The sequence below is a fragment of the Sinocyclocheilus rhinocerous genome, unplaced genomic scaffold (assembly GCF_001515625.1).
Source record: "Sinocyclocheilus rhinocerous isolate Xijiao unplaced genomic scaffold, SAMN03320098_v1.1 scaffold198, whole genome shotgun sequence".
NCBI lineage: Eukaryota > Metazoa > Chordata > Actinopteri > Cypriniformes > Cyprinidae > Sinocyclocheilus > Sinocyclocheilus rhinocerous.
In genome coordinates, this window is record NW_015635035.1 from 149,808 (window position 1) to 173,076 (window position 23,269).

The 23,269-nt window shown below is 36.2% G+C and overlaps 1 protein-coding gene across 1 annotated transcript in view; it reads left to right on the plus strand.

Moving 5' to 3' along the window:
* Nucleotides 1–23,269, plus strand: part of LOC107746259 (low-density lipoprotein receptor-related protein 1B-like) — a 182,606-nt gene that overhangs the window by 130,848 nt on the left and 28,489 nt on the right. Inside the window, exons 53-66 of the mRNA XM_016560390.1 lie at nt 2,040–2,227; nt 4,073–4,256; nt 4,379–4,464; nt 7,462–7,584; nt 11,846–12,027; nt 12,217–12,416; nt 12,740–12,928; nt 13,170–13,318; nt 13,433–13,526; nt 15,567–15,683; nt 16,207–16,326; nt 17,732–17,851; nt 20,916–21,032; nt 23,048–23,154. Coding sequence (XP_016415876.1) covers nt 2,040–2,227; nt 4,073–4,256; nt 4,379–4,464; nt 7,462–7,584; nt 11,846–12,027; nt 12,217–12,416; nt 12,740–12,928; nt 13,170–13,318; nt 13,433–13,526; nt 15,567–15,683; nt 16,207–16,326; nt 17,732–17,851; nt 20,916–21,032; nt 23,048–23,154 — 1,976 coding nt within the window. The remainder of the gene's footprint in view (nt 1–2,039; nt 2,228–4,072; nt 4,257–4,378; nt 4,465–7,461; nt 7,585–11,845; nt 12,028–12,216; nt 12,417–12,739; nt 12,929–13,169; nt 13,319–13,432; nt 13,527–15,566; nt 15,684–16,206; nt 16,327–17,731; nt 17,852–20,915; nt 21,033–23,047; nt 23,155–23,269) is intronic.

Consider the following 23,269-nt stretch of genomic DNA (forward strand, 5'->3'; position numbering starts at 1 on the left):
TAGCTAAGGAGAAATATCTGAGCACAGTGTGTGATGTTGTTGAGATCTCTTCTAAAGCTTTAAATGAGAAAAATATGAGACCACCAGAGTCTTTAGACTAGGAGAAAAATCTGAGCACAGTGTGTGATGTTGTTGAGATGTCTTCTAAAGCTTTAAAAGAGACACATGTGAGAGATCCAGTGTCTGTAGCTAAGGAGAAATATCTGAGCACAGTGTGTGATGTTATTGAGATCTCTTTTAAAGCTTTAAAGGAGACCATTGTGAGATTGCTAGAGTTTTTGTCTCAGGAGACAAGTTTGAGAAGGAGGAGACTCAAGCAAAAATCTCCATTCGATCTTAAAGTAACCTCATTTCTGTCTAGGATAAATATTTGAGCTGTTAAAGCGATCTCACTTTTGATTTTTCTTTCCTATGGGTAGGCTTTGAATAAGCAACAGACCGAGAAGCAGAGCTGTTGAGAAATGCATTTTTTCTACCTTTGGTCACTATAGATACCTGCTTTTCCCTTAAGGAATTTGCTAAAGCTAATTTTATTTATAAAGTAAACTGAATACCACAAAAATCAACATTGAAATAGTAAAAATGTGCCGTATTTTAATGGAAAAAGTGAGGCAATTCTTAGTTAATTAAAGCCCTACTGTGAGCCTTAGGCTGCTCTGTGCTCATATTATTTGTACTATACATTCTTAATTAAGAAGTACTTCAATTATTGGGGTTTTCTAAAAAATGTTTTAGAACTATTTTTTTACTTAAAGCTGAAACATCTGTGGGCTTTTTGATGGAGAACTTGGGCCCTGGACTTCACAACATGAAAGGACAGCCTCTCCACAGGACATCACCCCTGTTCATACAGCAGACTAGAACTGCACTAGAACTTATTGAACAGAAGTTAAAATATGAAATAAAAAGCCTAGGAAAATGATTCATAGCAAAAAAGATTCAACGAGAGTTTTCATTAGTTCTTAGAAAATCTAACCCAAGAAATCTGCACATCATTTTATTGAAAAGTAACATCACATACCTTTGTTGTTTCATATTCATCTTCAAGGTTCACATAGTTCATCCAAAAAATTACATTCTGTCATAATTTACTAACACCTTATGTCATTTAATATTATTTTGGATATTACGTGTGTCTTTCTTTCTTTCTTTGGAAAATGAAATTTATTTTTTCAGAATGTCTGAATTTCTCAAGTCAAGTGGACAACATTTTATAGTAGTTTTGTGGTGATTTTTTTGTCCTTTTTGGGGCCTGACAGTATAAATCGCTGAACACTTTAATTGTAACAAGAGCAGCTTGGACATTCCACTAAAAATCTGCTTTTGTGTCCCACAGATGAAAAAGTAATCAAACTCGTTTTAAAATTAATGCTGACAGAATTTAGTTGAGTATTTTTGTGTGAGCTATCCCTTTAAGATCTCTGCTTGGTAGCGAAGTGTGTCACTATGTTGACAGTCCTCACTCTTTACGCAGTGTACCGCTCATGTGGGCCAGATGAGTTCCGCTGTGCTGATGGCCGATGCCTTCTCAGCGCCCAGTGGGAGTGTGATGGTTACCCAGACTGCCCTGACCACTCTGATGAGCTGCCCCTCAACCTCAAATGCCTGGCTGCCGGTAATGGCCCAACAGAGCTGTGCCTGAAATATGTTTGACTGATGGATGTGGGGCTTACTGAACATCTGAGGGAATACAAGTGGCCAAGGGACATCATGGATAAAAGCAGGGGGCTGAAGTGGATAACTTTGACCTGCGGGGATGGCATGTTTTCAGCTGAGCGTACCAAGCATTTATTTTAAAAAAGCCTTGCACTTACTGGCAGTTGCAGGAAGCTTGAAATATCATTTGGCTTTTGTTGGATTGCAACTTTTATGCCCTCTAGCTTTGCAGAGTTAAAGCCATCCAACCATTCATGCTTTATCCAAAAGCATTTTTGCGTTCTCAGTTTGGTTTTCAACATTACAAGTCTGTAGTGTTTGTAATGCTTTGTACTTTTCCTTAATTTGTGTCCTTTGTTTGCACTTTCCTCGTTTATTTCTAGAGAGCTTATGCAACAGTTCATTTTTCATGTGCTCAAATGGCCGCTGTATATCTGAGAAGAGTTTATGTGACCTGAAAGATGACTGTGGAGATCGCTCAGATGAGAAAAACTGCAATGTCAATGAATGTCTCAACCGTCGTGTCAGCGGCTGTACGCAGGATTGCCAGGACTTACCAGTGGGATACAAGGTTTGTGAGGTTTATGAATTAGATTGTAATACATTTTATTATAAATGTATGTAAGATTGGGTATTGTATTAAATCTTGTCCTAAATCGGCACTTCATATATATGTATATATGTGTGTGTGTGCGTTATCCTCCTTTGTTAAAGGTCATATGCTTGACATATGCAACAAGTTGCTGTGGTTAGTGTTGCTACATATTTAAGTGTATTGTGTCCCTCAAGGCCAATTCTTTTTTTACCAGAAGTGACAAAAAATTGTTATCCAGCCAAAGCTTGCTTCTCATAACACTTATACAACATTCATAAGTTGATTTGTCTTTCAGAATATAATCATGTTTTAGAAACTGCAAGATTTGTTTAGCTTGAACATTTACAGAATAACTTTTGATGCAGAGAATGTAATTTCATTAGCAATTCCATATCACAAATGCATTAATGCATTTCCTCACAAGGCATTTGTACAGCATCAATTATCGCAGTTAACTGCAGTTTAGTATTTATTTATTTGGACATTATATTATATTAATTATATTAAAAATATTTTTATAAGACAATTACAAATTGTTTACAGTATTATTAAGTCTTCTGCAGAAATACACATGTATTTCTTGTGCACAGATATGTTATATGGAAAGGGCAAGAAAGATTTTTAAGTCTTTGACGATTTTTATTTGTGAGGCAGTTGCCATATTGCAAATGATAGCAAGTTGTTATATTTTTTCAATTTTGTTGTTTTAAAACAGAAAATCTTCCTTGGGAAAAAAAAATATAAATATATATATTATATTATATATATTATATTATATTATATTATAGATAGATAGATAGATAGATAGATAGATAGATATACACACAAAAATAAACATACATGTCTTTTTTCATGTGACTGAAATTTTGCACAAATGTTACTGGTGAATTGCTTTGCAGAAACTACTGTGTTTTTGTTGCTGCAACAACTTTTCACTGAATTAGTTTGGCAAACATATAAAGAACAAAGTAAAAAGCTATAGGAATGATTTGTCCCAGTTTTGCTTCATTGGTACTTAATTGGCATGCTCAGAACAAGTTTAAACAAAGGCTTGTGCCTTCGGGAGCTGTCTAGAGGTGTGCCTTAAGGAGGGAGATTTTTGAGCTAATTCTCTCGAGTTACAGACACTTCTGTATTACTGATTGGCAAACTAGGTGTCATGAATGCCATGTTCACATGACCTGTGATCATCAGAGGTGCTTGGAGGCAGTGTCATTCCTCGGCAGATTTCTAACCAGTCACCCTAAAAATCGATAAAGACATTACCGATACTGTAGGTACTGTAGTTGAGTCCGATCCTGTAGGTAAAGACATTATTCACTGTGGTATAAATGAAGGGATGTTAAGAAAAGCCCTTCAGGTTACAACTGAGCAAAGAACATATCACGAGTAATTCAATGAGCTACAGATTTGGAAATTTAAAAAGTTTATAATTCATTGTTATCAGTAAAACGCCAGCATTTTTATTCTGGTGCAACTTTTAAACCAAATGATTTTTATTTTTTTTCAAAGGAGCAGATGACTCAGAAATATGTGAACCCCATTCACTTTGATTTGTGTGGAAAAGAGCACTGTGAATGTTTTTGCCTAACATCTCTTTGTGTGTTTTAAGTGATACAGATTTGGAATGACATGCAAATGACCTCAAGTGATGGCACCATTTTAATTTTTTGAGTATTATCGCTATAAGTTTGTAAAATGGCACTGAAATGAAGTGGAATTTTGCAGAGTGGTCTCAGCAGAGAGGTTTCTTTTTTATTATTAGCAATTTCCTGGTTTTGAATCAAAACATCTCTATCATTTTTTCACCAATGTGTCTAGTGTAAGTGCTGGCCGGGATTTCACCTGAAGAATGATGGGAGAACATGTGCTGACATTGACGAATGCTCCACCACGCTACCCTGCAGCCAGAACTGCACCAACACTTACGGTTCCTTTAAGTGTTTTTGTGTAGACGGCTATGAAGCTTCTAGAAAAGACCCCAACAGCTGCAAGTCTCTTTCAGGTAAATATAATTTAGTGAATTCCCCACAGAATGTGTTTCAACTAAACCTGATGGTTTCAAGCTTTGTTAACTTGACAATTGTCCGTCTTCATCACATCAAGTCACCTTTATATTTCTCACAGCTGAAGAGCCCTTTCTTATACTTGCTGATCTTCATGAAATCAGAAAATTAAGTGTCGATGGGTCCAATTACACTCTTCTGAAACAGGTAAAGCTCAACTGTTTTCTAATTATGTTCTCTCATTTATTGGTTATTTTCATGCCACACTTTATTGAAAGGCTGCCCATGTAATCTGCCCAGGTGAGACTGCTATACTGCTTCATGAAATTGTTACTGGACTTCAGAGACCAGATCATAAGATAGAACTGCTGTGTTTGTAAAAGCCTAATAGAGGACCAATTAAGCTGTGGTGACATGACTGCGATAACAACACTGTGTCTATTGTCTCCTGTGCCCTTTGAAAACACTAATTGAAGTCATTAACTAGTGTCCCGGCTTGGTGGAGCTTCACGTGAAAGAATTAAAAACACTCCTTATGTTGCTGGTCTTGAAAGTGAGGAGTACTGTATACATTTTACATTTAATGTCAGTTAAACCAATTAATGTCAGCAAAGTCAATTCATTTTGAGGTTATAACAATTAATATGAATAAATTAACATTTTTATATTTTAACGTTAATTATTATACATATTCTTACAGACTTATCAATGGATTATAAACTTTCAAAAATGTAGTGTTATGTGTATGTTATGGTATGTGTTTAAATGTAAACTTGACCACATGACTCTAGTCCATCAATGAATGTTTTGTGAATCAAAAGCTATGTGTTTGTAAGAAACAAATTCAATATTAAGACGTTTTTTGTGAAAACATCATCTTGTCTGAATCAGGAGAAAAATACACACTGAGCAACCACCGTTTACAAACGAAAACAGTCCAAAATAGTTCTAAATAACCAAAAAAAGTGTTCAAATACCAGCTACAAATAATCAAAAAGAAAACACAAACATATTATACACCAAAATGAACAATAATGCAAATTCTGCAGGATAAGATAAGATTAAATATTGTGTAAAATAAGTTCATTTTATTTCAGCAGTTATTTCAATCTATTTTGCTATCACAAAATAGTATTTCTTATATAGTATGTCAGAATTACATTGATCATCAGCCTGGTCTTTGGCTATTAAAATATCCATTTCGGTTGACCAAAGTCCATTACAAATTTTAGCTTTTTATTTTAAGGTTCTACACCTCAGGCAGTATTTGCTTACAGAGATGAAAAGTTTTGTTTGTTTGTTTGTTTTTCTTTTGCATATTCAAGAGTTTGTCTGACACAACAAGTTTGGCGCACATTATGAATGGCTCTATGAAATGTCATTTTGACTTTATATGTGACTGCCATTTCTGATTGGCCTAGTGTAACAAGTTGAGTTTCCCTGTGCTATTATCCACAGCTGGTGTCATTAGAGGCCTATAGTCATTACCATCGAAATGATGATTCTTAGTGAAATGTGAGTTTCCTCAATTCGGCGCTCATTACATTATTCATACCAATTGAGGCTGTCATCCAGGGGAATGTCTATAGGGCTCTCAGGAAACTCTCCCCTTTATGGAGTAGTCTCATCAGCAATCATTCAATATCATTTATTCCATTTTGTTTAATATGAGTGAAGGAAGGCTTTTGTACTTTAAATATGAGTGGCCCCTGTGGCCTCTTCTCGACAATGGAGGTCTTTGTTGACCTCACACTAGCATAGTGCATGATCTCGTTTGCTCTGTGGAATGCTAGTTAGCTATTTATCGAGCTGCCATACAGTATCCATAATTAAAGCATTGCCTGTCCCTTCAGTTTGAAGCATAGCCAGTGCAGTAAGTAAGAGAAAATGTGCAGTCACCTGGTTATTAGAAGCCCACTTTTATCACCCTGAATGGGTTTATTTTGCTGTAATGACTGGCTGACTGTACATTATCCTGCTCATTATTTATCATCTAACACCTAGGGAAAAATAGTGCATTACATCATAGACAACATCCTGACTAGCAACAAGATAAAAACTGCAACAATATCGCTATATTGATTTATAGCATATACGATTGCAAATGTGCAGTTCATATTACTTTTTATTGGCTAGTTAACTAACAAATGTAGTTGTAATTTAACATATTTTTCACCTTTTCAGCTGTTTTTGTCTTGTAATGGTGCTTTTTCCTTCCAAAAAAACATTTTAGTTAGTTTGGTTTGTTTTGTTTTTTAAACTGTGCTAAATTGACCAAAAGTTCCAGTAAAGAGATTTACATTGTTACAAAAGATGTATTTTTATTTATTTCTGTATTTATTTTTATCAGTGATGTTCTTTTGAATTGTCTATTCATCAGAATAGAAGCCTGAAAAAAATATTATATATATAATTGTTTTCCCCAAAATATTACGCAGCACAACTGATGTCAACATTGATAGATAGATAGATAGATAGATAGATAGATGTAATATGATATAAATGCTCATGACCTCTAATAGATCTCTCTTGTACGTTCAAACTGATGTCACATGAAACATAACTTGTTTGTGGCCTTGAGATAAGGCTGCAGGTTCTTGCCACAAGATAAGGCTAAAGGTCGTTTTGGGTCTCACAGTGCTGATGATCTGATGGGGGTATCAGAGCTTTTCTTCATCTGTCATCATGCCCGTCGCCTGATCTTAGCATCCGTGGTGAAGTGGGCAAAGGCAGGGGGGCTAGTTAGCGGTAGACTGAGTGACAGCAGTCTGACGTGAACATGACAGTAACGAATGTACCCACAGCGTTCACTCTGAAGGCTCTCTGAACTGCTTCCCTGGATTCTGAAGCCAGCATCCACATGCATCCAATAGCACACTGTGTCCTCTTCCAAAATCAATACGATGAAAAGACATCAAAAGAAATGTATTCTCTGTATGTTTCATGTCTGTAGTACATCCATGCCGGATCCTGTCGAGATAAGCATACGCGGAAGTGGCTAATTAAGCCCTCCAGCTAATCGAATAGCAGAACAAGGCGTAACATCTCATTCTTTTTTGTTCTGCATACTTGATCTATGTGTGCTGACTGCAGCCTTTACCCAGCTAATACATCACACTGACTGCGCTAACAGTCACATTTGTTGTGCAGTTACTTAATTCACCTCTATTACCTCTATGTTGTGTTTCCTTCTCACTTCCGTAGGGCCTTAACAACATTATCAGCTTGGATTTTGACTACAAGAAGGAGTTCATTTACTGGATTGACTCTAGCAGACCCAGCGGCCGGAGGATAAACAGAATTCGCCTTAATGGCAGTGACCTCAAGGTGTGTCTGATTTCTTATTTCTCTTAATAATTGTTATGGGTCACAAAGGACCGACAACAATGGTAATAGGTCTGAACTAACCGTTATACGCCATGTTAGCAACAGGGAAGCCATGAAGAGGTCTAAAGGTAACATCTGAATGTTAGACATCTGTAGTCATACAGCCATAAATATAAATGCTCATTTTAGCATTATTTCAGGGACTCATTAAGGTCACATGGTAAGTGCTTAGATGCACATCTCTGCCGTGTACCTGCTGAGCAACACTTTTCCCCATCTCATTAGCTTCATTGCAGGGGCCAAGAGCCTCATTTGGCTTCATTACACAGTGTTGCCCCCTCCTGATTTATCACCCCTGCTCAGCACAAGCTAAAGCCATTTGAAATTCATTAGCATTCGTGGGTGTAATCTTCAGGATTTTGGAAATGGAGACAATGCAAGCTGGTACAATATGTTTAGATTGGGTAGGAGACCTTTACCCATCATTAGCTGGGGATATAATGATGCAGCTCCATTGCGGAAGAACAACTTAATTGATGATTTATTAATTCATTATTTACTGACATGGAGACGCAGTACATTCTTCTCCTAGTATGCTGGAGAGACATGAAAAAACTGACTTACCTTACAAAAATGTATCATTTAAGTACCAATATGTACACTTTAGATACTAATATGAACATTTAAGGTACTTAAATGCACCCTTTCGGTGTAAATAAGGAACGATGGTGAAAGGGTACCACTCCAGGAATAGCTTTTGTACTTTTTTCTGATCAAGATGTAATAACAGCTTCTACCTCAATTTCATAAGACACATAAATCTAAGATTTCTTCACACTACACACTCATTTGACTTAATTAGCCATATCACATCTCAGATCGCTTACTAGTAACACTTTTTTTCCAACTGTTCTTCCGTTCTAAATGTGTTGACTTTCTAGCAGCTCCCTAGTTTAAATTACTAAGACGTGTGTAATATGACTGTAACCCTTTCCTTAACCCTAGGGGTTAATTTAATTATTTCTCTAACATGAATCCTGGCTTCCCGGCAGTTGTATGGTGAATTAGGCCGGTAGTTTCTTTTTTTTTTTTTTTTTACAAACAATCGTAATTTTCTATCATTGAGTGGAAATTGTTATACTCTGTTTTCATTAATTGTTAATTCATTAGTTTTGATCATTTTGTTTTGTTTGTATTATTATTTTACTGCCAAATGTCATTCATTTTCATTCAAAAATATTTGGCTGAATTTACGAATTGAAAAAAATCCATTAAAGGCACAATATGTAAGTTTTCACCGCAAGAGCGCACGTATTCAAAACAAACAAAGAAACAAAGGCGTAGATTGATGACGCCGTGACTGAGTGTGGAATCATGGGAGTTGTCGTCTTCATCCCCACAGCCGAAGCAATCCGACGGGACTCGGGCAGAAATCATGTTCATGGATGAGATAATTGCTGCATCATATTTCGAAATAAAGAAAAATAAAATACATTTGAATACTTTGTATTATTTCTGACACAAAGCATATGAAACGCAAGGTATATTTTAGGAGTCCCTACATGACCAAAAATGTTTCTTCAAATTTTTCAACCAAAATCTTTAATAGCAGTAAGGAATACCATTACGTTACAGTGATGCTGCTGATTAAAATTAAAGTCATACTATATATTTATTAATTTTGTTGCTTAAATCACAATTAATTAAACATGGAAGACGAAGAAGAAACTCACATCCGACTATTTGATACTTTTCACTTAAGACAACTGATCGTATCCTTATTGATGAAAATTGTTTTCTCTTGCTTACAACAAAATCTAAATTCCTCATTATTTTAATTACTCCCACCATGAGTACAACCATCAGACTTTTCACCTGCAGCATCCAATCTATTTTTTATTAATACATTTTGAGAATCACTTACTCCTGCTTTGAACTAAACCAGCCAATATTTGAACAATACAAGCAATATTTAAATCTGTTTATTGCCTTTGAATGATCAGATATGTGCACGATTCACTGCTGCACATAAGCATGTATGTATGTATGTTGCCTGCAAGACTCTCCCCAAGTCTGATGTACTGCATTAAATTGTTGAATAATAATTGTTTATTGCAAATTAGAGCTGCACGATTCTGGATAAATTGAGAATCACGATTTTTTTTGCCTCAAATAGAGATCACGATTCTCCCACGATTCTGAACTAAACAAAATAGTTCATTCAATTATACATTTTTAAGTCACTTTTCACCACCTAGTAGCGAAACAATGCAATTGACACAAACGTTATGTGGTAGTTACTTTCAAACGCGGATTTGCTCTATTTTGGTCGCGCTACCATAGACATCAATGTTTATATCTGAATTATAAACTTTCATCCCAGTATTTCTGTGATAATGCTCTCTGTGTGTCAGCGGCAGTGCGAACGCAGATTTGAATGATCCGGTAAGACTTTGTCAAAGGTTATTAGACACGGGAGAATCGTTGTCATTTAGAAATGAGATCGTGTGGTTGACTGAATCGAGATCGCGATCTTTTAACGATTAATCGTGCAGCTCTATTGCAAATCATTTATTGCAAACTCTTGGCAAGATGAATAGGGTATAGAGTTACAGATGTTTTTCAATGCTGAAGGTGTAGCCTGAATATTCATTACCACATAATCAGCATTTTTTTACAGACTTCAGATGCATTATTTTGCACAATTGATAAACGGAAGCAAGTAGCAAGTTATAAGACTGCCCCTAGCAACAAATGTTTGGATTCTGGGAACAGTGCACTATGGGTTTGATCACTGTAATGTAATGAGTAACTCCTGCACTGGAGCACGTTTGACATGATGCCTCAGGCAAAGCCTTTGGTGTGATTCAATAAGGGAATTTGTCTATTAATATATAATGGGCCAAAGTTGATATGCTATACGGCCTTATTAGTTAGCATGCTGAACCACTCCATGCAACTGTCAGTTATATATGTTGGCTCTATGTTATGTGAATACTGAAATCTATGCTGGTAGGCATCATTTAGGACACATGCCATAACTAAAACCTTTCAATAATGTCAAAAAAAAGATGATTTTGAATATCATATACACATATATAAATTGCAGCTATTCCGGGAATCATTCGTCATGTGATTTTGTGATGTATTCAAATGTTGACATTTTCAAGAGTTAGCCTTCATTTCCACACAAATCAGAGCTTGACTAGATCACTAGAATACCAGAAGCTTTCTTTCCCACTCGGAATATTAATGTTTCCCCTCATCCTCTCATCTGGAGGCACTTTCCTGATTGGGGAAATGTTCCTCAATCATTGACATTTCAGAGAATTTTTCAAGCTCAGCTTTGCTGAAATTACTGCTGAAGGGGCGGTCTTGTCAATTGGCACGGCTACATACGCCCTGTCAGATGATGATGATAGAGAAGATCTCAAAGCTTATCATGTCTTGAAGTGACAGCCTATGTTGGGACAGCAAAGTTTGTGTTTTATCAGCATGCTATGCAGTATTAGCTTCAGGCACTATACCAATCAGATAGAATAACTAATTTAAAGGAATGGTTTATTCAGAAATGGATATTTTATAATTATTTATTCACTTTCATTCTGAACCTGAATGACTTGCTTTCTTATGTTGAACACAAAAGGAGGATTTTGAAGAATGTTCTGGTCACTCTTTTCTATGCAATTGCAATGAATTGAGAGTGAGGGTTGAGAACCAGATCGTTCTGATTCATGAATGAATCATTTCACAATTTCAGCAAAATTAAGTCATCCATTGTGAATGAATCATTCTTTTGATTTGCATCTTTTCAGAGAATCACTGTCCAAGTTCATAAAGGTCAGAATGATTCGTTCATGATTGATCTGGCTCTCAAGTCCAGCTCACTGACTCAAGATGATTACATTTCAGCCTGTTCCTCAAACAAAGCTGACTTCAGAGGACAAATACAGTGTGGTGCATTATATGGACTACTTTTATGGTGATTTGCTTTGAAGCTTGAAAGCACAATGTCCTCTTTAATGAAGTTGCATAAAAAAGTCCTTGATTACACAATTACAACTTTTGTGTTCTGCTGACAAAAGAAAACCATACTGTTTGGAACAACATGAAATTGAGTAAATAATGACAGAATTTTCCATTTTTGGCTGAACAATTACTTTAATGACGTGTTTTCCCATTATCCTACTTGCTCATTAAAGTAGTATTATGTGATAAGATTATAGTGACTGATCTTAATGCCACTTATTTGCTTTATTAGATTGTTCACAGAACAGCTGTGCCAAGTGCGCTTGCTGTGGACTGGATTGGGAAGAACTTGTACTGGTGCGACGTGGAGAGAAAGACGCTGGAAATGTCCAAATCCAACGGTTTATACCCCACTGTCTTAGTGAGCTCTGGCCTGAAGAACCCAACGGACTTGGCTCTGGATGCTCAAACCGGGTACAAATGCTTCCTTTTCAAATTTGCACAGTATCCTTTCTACTTCAGCACCATCAATCCAGGGAGACTTCATTTTGTCACAAGAAAAAGAAGAAATGCATAAACCTTCAGAACAATGAGAATAGCTAATCTCTGCTTGAAACAACTGTGATGAGAGTTCATGAATGAGGGTCACTCTCTGTTCCTCAGGTATGTGTTCTGGATTGACTGCTGTGAAAACCCTCACGTCGGTCGAGTTGGCATGGACGGCCAAGGCCAGAGCGCTATTGTGAACAAAGAAATCTACAGCCCCTCAGCTCTGACCATTGACTACACAAACAAGAGAATCTACTGGGCTGATGATAATCACATCTTTTTTGCCAACATGGACGGTTCTCAGAGGCAACGGGGTACAAAATGAGTCATAATTGTGTGTTGTTGTTTTTTTTTTCATGTATTAGTGGATTAGTGGACCATAACAAGGCAGCAATTGAATAAAAGAAACCGCAATAAAGCCTTTCAACAGTATAATAATGCAAGGCCACAATCTTCTGTGTATATGTGTGTGGAATATGCAAAAAAGTATAAGATCTGTCATTGTACTTACAGTACATTCACAAAAGTTAGACTAGAGTACAGTAAATTTGAAAGTTGTAAGATAATGAGTAAATCACTTATAAATGCAGTAATGCAACTTTAATGATGGTACGTGGTATGATACTCTCTGCCTCAGTTCCTCATGACCACATCCAGGGTGTAATGGGGCTCACGCTGTTCGAGGACTTCATTTATTGGACTGACGGGAAGTCCAAATCTCTCCGTCGAGCTCATAAGACCACCGGTGCTAATGCTGTCGAGCTCCTGAATTCATGGCAAGCCATTAAGTCTGTCATTGTCTACCACCCACTGCGCCAACCTGAAGGTAGAGACTGTTTAAAATAAATATTATATTCATTTTACACTTGGTTTGTCCAAAAATGAAAATGCTGTCATTATTTACTCACCCCTACACAGCTCTTGTATTATATTATATTATATTATATTATATTATATTATTTTGTATGGACACATACCTTTTTTAGATTTTATACAATATGGCAAGGCTGCATAAATATTCTTTGAATATTACCTAATCACAAGTCATTTCTTCACCCTTTTTCCAGTCCCCAAACACCAGTGTCAAGTGGCCAATGGAGGCTGTAGCCACTTGTGCTTACTCTCTCCTGGTGGAGGTCACAAATGCGCCTGCCCGACTAACTTCTACTTGGCTGCCGATAACAAAACGTGCCTGTCCAACTGCACAGCCAGCCAGGTCTGTATGCCAAAATGATGATTCCATGTCATTAGTCGGAACTGCAATGATTGTTCCAGTTTGTGTTACCCATAACTGATTGACCTTTTTCGATGCGGTGGACTTGTTTTGTAGTTCCGCTGTGGAACGGATGAATGCATCCCATTCTGGTGGAAATGTGATACGGTAGATGACTGCGGTGATGGGTCTGATGAGCCTGCGGATTGTCGTGAGTGCTTAGCTTCCAATGTTACCCAGTCTACACTGCCTGCACTGTTGTTTTTGTTTGGAACTGTTTGTAATTTTCATGCAGTGTCGTAACCAGGGGTTTTAAGAACAATTCAAAAAGTGCGTGGGGCACATTATAAATCTCATCAGCCTCTATGACTCTGTTTTATATGCCTAGTTGCTACGGTTACACTCATATGAGACCGGCTTTAAAGTGAATCTTTCAAGAAACGTCAACAGCATTGTGTTTTTGTCATACAGGTTTAATAGAAAAGCCTTGTGACAACTCTGATTATAAAAATGCAGTTTTTTGCCAGACAACTTTGCTTTTCTTTTGTTTTTCACGGTAGATGGCTCCCTGTAAGCTGCTTAGAGCTCTAACTTGGGTCATAAATATTAATTGCATTATGTGATGTTCTGATTTGCTGAAAGGCAAGACTAGAAGATGAGCACAAGCCATGTTGGATTACAGTTTATCGTTTGCGCGTTCATTCAAAACAACTGCTTGGCAGAAGCTTCTGCTTGGTCTTAAAGTCAGCATGAAATGGAAATTCTGTTTTTTAAATGCTTTTATTGATCTTATTGTGAACAAGTCATCCATGCATATATATATTAATTTATTTACATACTTTTTTATTTTTTACGTTTACATTTTGACTTTCAAATCAGAATGTCATACCTCAGATTTCACTAGTGATATACTTCTCCAATCATTTTGTCCACATAAACCCCGCCTCTTTCTTGCAGTTGACTGCAAAATCATTTTTATTTGATGCATATTTTTTCCAAGGAAAAAATGTAACTGTTTATTGATGGCAAACTCCTCTGAAACTGTGAACCTGTAGAATGCGCAGCAGTGCCACATATTTACTTTGAATGTGAGGCACTCACATTTATTTAATTAAATCACAGACTTGAAGTTTTGTAGTCACATTACGCTGTATCGCTACATCTGTTTTTCCATCCACAAATGTAAGACCTCTTAAAATGATCATTTAAGATATTTAAGAATTTTTATGACTTGAATTTCACAAAACTTAATTTTTCCCACGGGGACTTTTTTATTCACAAGTTTGCATAGTAACACTTTAGTATAGGGACCAATTCTCACTATTAACTAGTTGCTTATTACCATGCCTATTATTAGCATATTGGCTGTTTATTAGTATCATATTCCACATCCCTAATCCTACCCAATACCTAAACCTAACAACTACCTTACTAACTATTAATAAGCAGCAAATTAGGAGTTTATTGAGGCAAAAGTCGTAGGTAATGATTTGTTAATAGCAAGAATTGGACCTTAAAATAAAGTGTGACCGTTTACACACATCTATTTTTAATCGCAAATGCGAGTGAAGCACTTGCACTGTCATCCAATCAACAACCGATGGACAAAACCAAGTCCTTACCCTTGATCTTTTTTTTTAAATAATCTATTTCATTTAGATATGCATCACAGTATGGAAGAAAAATATTGTTGGTACTTCGATTACATTGCAGCTTTAAAGTCGTTGTTTTACACAGCCAACGACAGAATGCACACACAATACAGCGTAGTAAAACAAAATGCAGTGGTTATATTCCAAACAAGTGAAATAAAACTGCCATTCCCACCAGTTAAAATGGGCCCTGATATTACCACATGCCAGTGCTGTTACAAACAGTATGAAGATGAACTAGTTCACTGCTTCTCAGTAGACTGACCTTTAAATCGCGCAAAAGGAGGAACTTTCGCTCTTTCATTTTTGTTTCCCAGTGAGCTTGTTTTTAGATTCACTTTGTGGCTTGGTGATTCACTTGAGCAATACAAACAGAAAATGACAGGCTGCCAATAGCTGCTGTTAATAGGTGGAACCTCTGTTGTTCGCTAAAGGGCAGGGGGCATTAAATATCGTAGAAGTGCTTTTAGAGAAATAATGGAACGTGGGTTGACTCGCCCATTTCAGGCAACCTCACGCAGCTCGGGTTTAAAAACACACACCTATGTGCAAATTGCTTTGAATCCTCCAGAGTTCACTGTTAATCATCATTTTTGCAGCGGAATTCAAATGCCAGCCTGGGCGTTTTCAGTGTGGCACTGGCCTTTGTGCCTTACCTCCCTTCATCTGCGATGGAGAGAATGACTGCGGGGACAACTCAGATGAGGCCAACTGTGGTGAGCAGAATAATACATACGAAAGCTGTTCTTAAATGCCATGTTCTTATCGACAGATCCATTGCTTTTTCTCTCTGTGCAAGGCTATCGGGACTCCCTTGTAGAATTCAGTTCCTGTGAAGCATGTGGCGAGCACGAGCGAGAAAAATCTGCCTAGAATTTTCATCAGCAACAAATCTTCTTTAGCACAGCTGTCTCTGAATGCTCAATTATACAGACTCTTGCCGCTATCAAACGATCGATATCCACTTTAGAAGTATTAGAAAAGAGTACAGGGTGTTTTGTCATATAACGATCGTAATTGGGATGTATTGAAACAACACTGATTTACGATTCGAGACGTTTAGTGCTTTTAACACAAATAATATTGTATCTGCAATCATCTCAGTTTTATTCTTATTGCATCCCGTCTCTTCTGAAGCAACCAAATTCAACTGGAATATGGATGATCATGTGCATTGATCCAGCTTGATGGTCAAAATCTAATGGTTTTTCTCACTGTAATGTCTCCCCCCATTTGCAGATACATACATCTGTCTGTCAGGCCAGTTCAAGTGCACCCGAAAGCAGAAGTGTATACCATTAAATCTTCGCTGCAACGGACAGGACGACTGTGGGGATGGAGAGGACGAGACAGACTGCCGTAAGCTACGCCATGACACTTTCTGCTCCCTCCATGAACCACTGACAATAATGGGCCTCATTCTCGTAAACTAAAGGGTGTTGTGACAGAATTGTTCGAACTCTGCCAAATTTTTGCCCTGTGAATTTAATGATCCAGACTGACAGATCTCAAATGTGGCTTTTATCCCACCAAACGAGTTGGCTGGTTTGGGAGCTAAAAGGATAGCCAGGTGCTTATTAGGTATTCTGAAAGAAAGGGCCCTTTCCTGGGAATGGTAGCAATAATTGTCATTGAGAAGCAAAGTCACCTGGAGTGGAAATGTCTATAAGCTTTTAGAAAGTACATTTTTGAATATTTTTCAAACTCACACTAAATTTTACCGCACAGTGTGCTACAGACAAGCACTTTTTTTTTTTTTTTTTTGGTCATATTTTTTTTCTGATCCGTCATGGACATTTCCACCACATCTCATTTGGAAATGACTGTGGTGGAAATTAAGTTTTTTTTTTTTTTTTTATAAGATGGCAGACATTTTGTCTCGCTGAGGTTAATTTTATTTTATGAATCCAAAATAAAAAACATTTAAATATTGTTTTAAAATAATGTATTATTCAGCGTAATTTTATACAGCTTGAGAGACAATGAAAATCCTGTTCTGTGATTAAAAAAACTACTTGAATTTTCTTTTACCTTGAGTTTTCACCATTTTCATATTTCGTCTCAAGTGTGCATAACTTCACTGTGGAACTTTTGCCAGCCTGATTATCAAAAGCACAAATTTGAAATTGTTGAAAAATTGTTGGTCAAGGTCACAAATGAGGGAACTGAGGTCATTTGTGTAAAACTCAATATAAGCCATACATATTTTAATATGTGTTTTAGCGTTTGTGAGGCTAATGTAATTTATTATTTATGAATATATTAATATTTTTGAGTGTTTCTAATGAAGCCTGAGACAGTAAAACAGTAAAGTCAATGCATAAAGTACATTTTAAAAGTAGCAAAAGTATATGATTTAGGCATTTTAAAAAATCCAAGGCATTTTAATTTGACCTTCATACAACATACAGAAAAATAAATCGAGATCTTTTAGTCATAGAAAAAAAAAAAAACCTGCAACATAGAATTACTTGTAGCTGAAGAAATGCCATATATCACTCCCCATTTGACCTTTTTATGACCAGCCTTGACTAACACTTCTAGGCTGTCATTTCCTCCATTCTTGGATGGTAATTGCAGAAGACCTTGTCATATTATAAAGAAAATGAAGATGTCGCATATATTCCTCCTTTACTGAATCATATGCATGACCTTTACAAGTACCAAAAGGTTTGAATGTTTTTTTTTTTCCTCAAACTCTTACAATAGCTTTTCACTGGCCTTATAAATAACCTGCTATTTTCTGTCTGCCTTAATGTTCCAGCTGAGAGCACATGTTCTCCAGACCAGTTCCAGTGCAAGGCCACCATGCATTGCATCTCAAAGCTCTGGGTGTGCGACGAAGACCCAGACTGTGCTGACGGCTCTGACGAGGCCAATTGTGGTGAGTGAGCCGCAGTTATTATTCACAAATCAGAGCCTCGGTCAGCCACACGCGCAGACCCGTCTGAAAGCCTGATTGGGGCTAATGTCAATTCTGTATGCTCCCGCAGTCTTCTCTCTCTCTCTGATGGAGTGAGGCCAGCTTTAATCATGAACCACTCGGCTTTTATTAGCTGTGGCTTGTAACAATTCCCCTGGGCCTATTTAGTTGCCTGAATGCCTGATTTAGTTTGACAGTGGCACATCAGCGGTGGTCTCACTATGTGTTCCAGACATTTAAAGTGGCGATACACTGGCAAAACAATTTCTGAGGGTTCGCTAGGCATATTTTGCTTCGAGTATTTTTCTGTATTTTATATTGAACAAACAGGCTGTGTACCTCATTTTATTAGTACCAATCATTTGATCTATACTGAAAAATTGCAATATGCAGTAGAGGTTCACATAAATGTCTCTATAAGCAGCTTCATTCCTAATTGAATTGTAACCTCGTAAATGACAGATTTGGAACACTCTGCTTAGGCAGCAACTCCTGGCTGCATATAAATAACGTTCCTCAAACAAAGCACGCAGGAGACTTCACTCACAAGTTGATTTCAGCAGAGCTTCCCTTTAGCATGTAGCTAAGCTAAATACGTGATGTTCTAATAAACACAAAATGATATGCAGTTTTTTCTTACTTTTAAAAAATACAGAAGTTCTAAAGTTTGGGGTTGGTAAGATTTTTTGACGTAATGAAGGAAGTCTACATTTATTTGATCAAAAATATAGTAAAAACAGTAATAATTTTACAATTTAAAATAACTGTTCTATTTTAATGTTTTTAAATGTTTTTAAAAATGTATTCCTGTGATGGAAAAGCTAGTACTCCAGTCTTCAGTGATCCTTTAGAAATCATCCTGATATGCTTTATTATCAATGTTGTACTGCTTAATATTTTTGTAGAAACAGTGATTCATTGATAAATATAAAGTTCAAAATAACAGCATTTATATGAAACATGTTTATTTATTTATTTATTAAACAAAGAAAGTGTCACTGTTAATCAATATATCTTAATGACCCCAAACGTTTATACATTAATGTAGTCTTCAATAAAATTATTACAAATAATCTATTTTTCTATAAAATTTTACCTCAGTATTTAAATTAATTGCAATGAATCTCATAATGTCTGACCAGACTTCAGAAAGCAGAAGGAAATATTAGTATTAGCAAATTTATTGAATGTGTTAATTCATTTAGAATTTACTGAATTCAAGAAACGTCTCTTCTATCTACACTTGGCCCTCTATCACTAGAACTCTCTATTCTATTTCTATTTTATCTACTTGTTTTCTTTTTATTTATTAAATAATAAAAAATGACCCTTTAACACTAGCGTTATTCGTTATTCTCTATTGTTTTTCTGTTCTACTTGTTTTCTTTTTAATTATTATAATAATTACTTGACCCTCTAACACTAGCTCTATCTATTCTATCTCCTTTTTATCAAATTGTATTATCTTTATTTATTATAAAAACTGTTTTGTAAAAGGGTAAAGATAAAAGTGCCTTTTGGAACATGCCTTAAATAGGCTGCCTACTGTTTGTGTTGTGCAGCTCACTAAGTTTTGGATCAGAGCCATAGTCTTTTGAACCTCATTAATGATTCATCAGAATATTCCCTTGACAAAGAGGTCTGACTCTCAAACATTAGACTTATTAAGGATCTATACTGCACGCTGATGTTGTTGCTTTTTTACTCTCACATCATTGTAGAAAATCATTATTTATTTGCAGTGTGGACACAGCCTCTAAGTGGATGTCTTAAAGGTAATCGTCCTCAATATATGGTGTATATATAACACTGTTACACGTCCCAGCAGGGATGATGAGCATGGCTTTCCCATATCAGTCAACAAAAGAAATGAAATCAATAGCTTGGGAAAAAATCACATTGTCGGAATTTGATTGAGAAAATTGTTTTGATTGCATTGGCTGAACATATCTGATGTTGTTATGGATTATCTGCAATTCAGGGAAAAATCCCCCAAATGAGTGACACATCAGTGAAACAGTAGAAGGGGTCACTTTGTAATTGAGGTGTGACGGGCTCCTCTGGTGTCTCCATTGATTTTCCAGATGTGATGCACTTTATCTACATCGGCCTGCAAGTAATTATAGATCTATATCTTGCCAATTGATGTGAAATGGTGGAATTAACTCAACAGGCGAGCTTTATTGATACTTACCAGTTCACTTTTGGTCATATTGGGAATTACAATCATACGGAAATAAGTGGAAATCTGTGTACATGTTGTAAGATCAGTAGATAAATTCTATCTTCACATATCTTATGCAGTGGCTTCTGTGTTGTAACATTCATTAGTGTTTGACAGACAGTTTTTATTATTGTAACTAAGAATCATCTCTCAAACAATAAACAGTATTTTTTTTTCTCAGATGCCAGTATCTCTAGACGTTCCTTTGGATGTTTTCTATCGCTACATGCCTGCGCCACATTAGAGAATATTTAAACAAGAGTCTGTCAAGGGAGATATTCTAGGATGCTCTTTTATTATTTCTCACTAATGAAAACTATTTATTTGCAGCTTGCTTCTCTTAGCCTGTGTTCTTGGGGAGAAAAAAACCTGTAACCAAAGTTTTGATCGGATGATGTGGTCCTCATGTCTGTTCATTAACAATTTATCTGGGTTCTAACACCTCAGAAAGTTCTTAGGTTATATAACATAAACACTACACAAACTCTGGAAAAAGGTAGAATGAGCTCGTTCAGAAATGTTCATCATAGACGATTGTGCCCAGGTGACAAAGTGTTTGATGTTACGTGTCAAGTGTTCAGGTTATTGAGGATGGAAGCTATCGGCAGCACAGTCAGGTATCTCATCTTATGGTGTGTTAGCCTCTTGAGTGTGGGCATGTTTTGAACTTGGTGTCAGATCCGGGCCCGGAACCCTGAGGAAATGATGATTACGTGTCGAAATGCGGTCGCACTGCATTAATATTCATGCACTTTTGAAAGCCATTTTCATCGGTGTGTTTGTTTGTGTCTGATGAAAAAGATGAAAAGACCTGCGGACCTCATGAATTTCGCTGTGAGAATAACAACTGCATCCCGGACCACTGGAGATGTGACAGCCAGAATGACTGCGGAGACAACTCCGATGAGGAGCATTGCAGTGAGTCGCTCTCATCTCTCTGAGCACAATAAAGCTTTTTCCACACTCGTGTTTGTACTAAATTGTTTTAACTGTCAAGAAACTTTGTGTGGGGGTCTTCAGAGGCCAGTTTCGCAGACTATTTGAAGATTTCTTTTTGTCTGTTTTTTTACCATTTGTGTGTTTACTTCTGATCGTGCCCACATTGCCGCAAAGAAAGATCAACTATTTATGTGTGTTTTATGCCATGTCATTTTTTTACTTGTATTCCAAACCCATATGTTCTTTCCATACGACTGTTTGTAGTTATCATGGCCTGTCAAACTTCAAATAGGACAAAAACAAGAAGGGGGGAAGAAATAACAACACATGGTAAATAGAGAGGAGGAGATCTATGTCATTGCTCTTTAAAAATGTATCTTTTAATTGGCTTTTTTATTGACAAAATGTTTACAATTTAGTTTATTTTAATTAACAAAAAAAGTTATAAATGTTTTGTATTATGTTGTTAGAACTATTTATAAATATTAAGACTATCTATTTTTAAAATAAGTTGATACTATTATGATACAATGGTGTTTTGCCAAATAAAAAGAGACAATTATTTAATTTTGGAAGAAAAAATATTAAGTAGCATTCACATCCTGCAGATCTCCTCCAGTTTCTAGCTGCAACAATATTAAGCTGCACAACTGTTTTCAACATTAATAATAATAATATTTGATTACGTCTTTAATTGATTTTTCCGTACGTTTCTGCCATATGTACATAAACTGACAGTCACCACTGATTTGGCTTTTTTATTGACAAAATGTTTACAATTTAGTTTATTTTAATTAACAAAAAAAGTTATAAATGTTCTGTATTATGTTGTTAGAACTATTTATAAATATTAAGACTATCTATTTTTAAAATAAGTTGATGCTATTATGATACAATGGTGTTTTGCCAAATAAAAAGAGCCAATTATTTAATTTTGGAAGAAAAAATATTAAGTAGCATTCACATCCTGCAGATCTCCTCCAGTTTCTAGCTGCAACAATATTAAGCTGCACAACTGTTTTCAACATTAATAATAATAATATTTGATTACGTCTTTAATTGATTTTTCCGTACGTTTCTGCCATATGTACATAAACTGACAGTCACCACTGATAAGCTACTACTAAATATATTGTAGAAACTTAATTTTCTGTAAAGTTGCTTTGCAACGATTTGTATCGTAAAAAGCGCTATTCAAATAAACTTGAATTGAATTGAATTAATAATAAATTATTTTAGCACTAAATCAGCATATTATAATGATTTCCGAAGGATCTTGTGACACTGAATACTGAAGTAATGCCTGCTGAAATTTCAGCATAAAACAAATAATTTAATATTTTATAAATAATAAAAAATAAAAATTTTAAATTGTATTTACTTCATAATGTTGCTGTTTTTACTATATTTTTTATCAAATAAATGCGGTCTTGGTGAGCATAAGAGACTTCTTTTAGAAACTCCAAATTTGTGAATAAAACTATATGCAGATTTGTTTTTTCTTAGTTTAAAAATTATTGTCTAAAAATACAAGCATATGGGTTTGAAATGACAGGAGCCAGAGTAAATAATGAGCATGTATAATGTCCAAAATGCCTTTGCTTTAATGGCCTTTTTTCGTACATTATGTTGTTAAATCAACAACCAATTTCAAACAGTTTATATTAACAGGTTTTTCGAACCACCCAACATGTTTTTACAGCAATTAGAGCCTGTGGACTCTCTTCGAGAACAGCCCTTTTAGACATTCTAATTGCTGATTAGTCTGCAAATAGCTCCTTTTAAGTTCTTGGCAAACTTTCAGGAGCCTTGGTAACAGATGGTACAATGTCAACTCATGCGAGGCCACTTTAGCAGTTTTGATTTGCTATTGCTACCTCACTGCTGTCCTCTGCAAAGGTTTACTTCAGTGTTTTCAATGCAGGCAGCTTCACAGGGCACGGTCAGGGTAGCTGTGCCGCTTTAGCTGTCTTATTCTGCTCTCCTCTCTGCAGAGCCAGTGACCTGTAATCATAAGGATTTTGCCTGCATCAGTGGGGACTGTATCTCAGCACGCTTCCGTTGCGATGGTGACTATGACTGTGCTGATAATTCAGATGAGGTCAGTGAATGCTAGATGTCATTCGAGGACATCACAGCAGTTGTCTTCTTTTCCCAGACATTCCCTTTGAGCCATTTATCTCAAAGCTGTTTAATCTTAACATTAGTCTTCATAC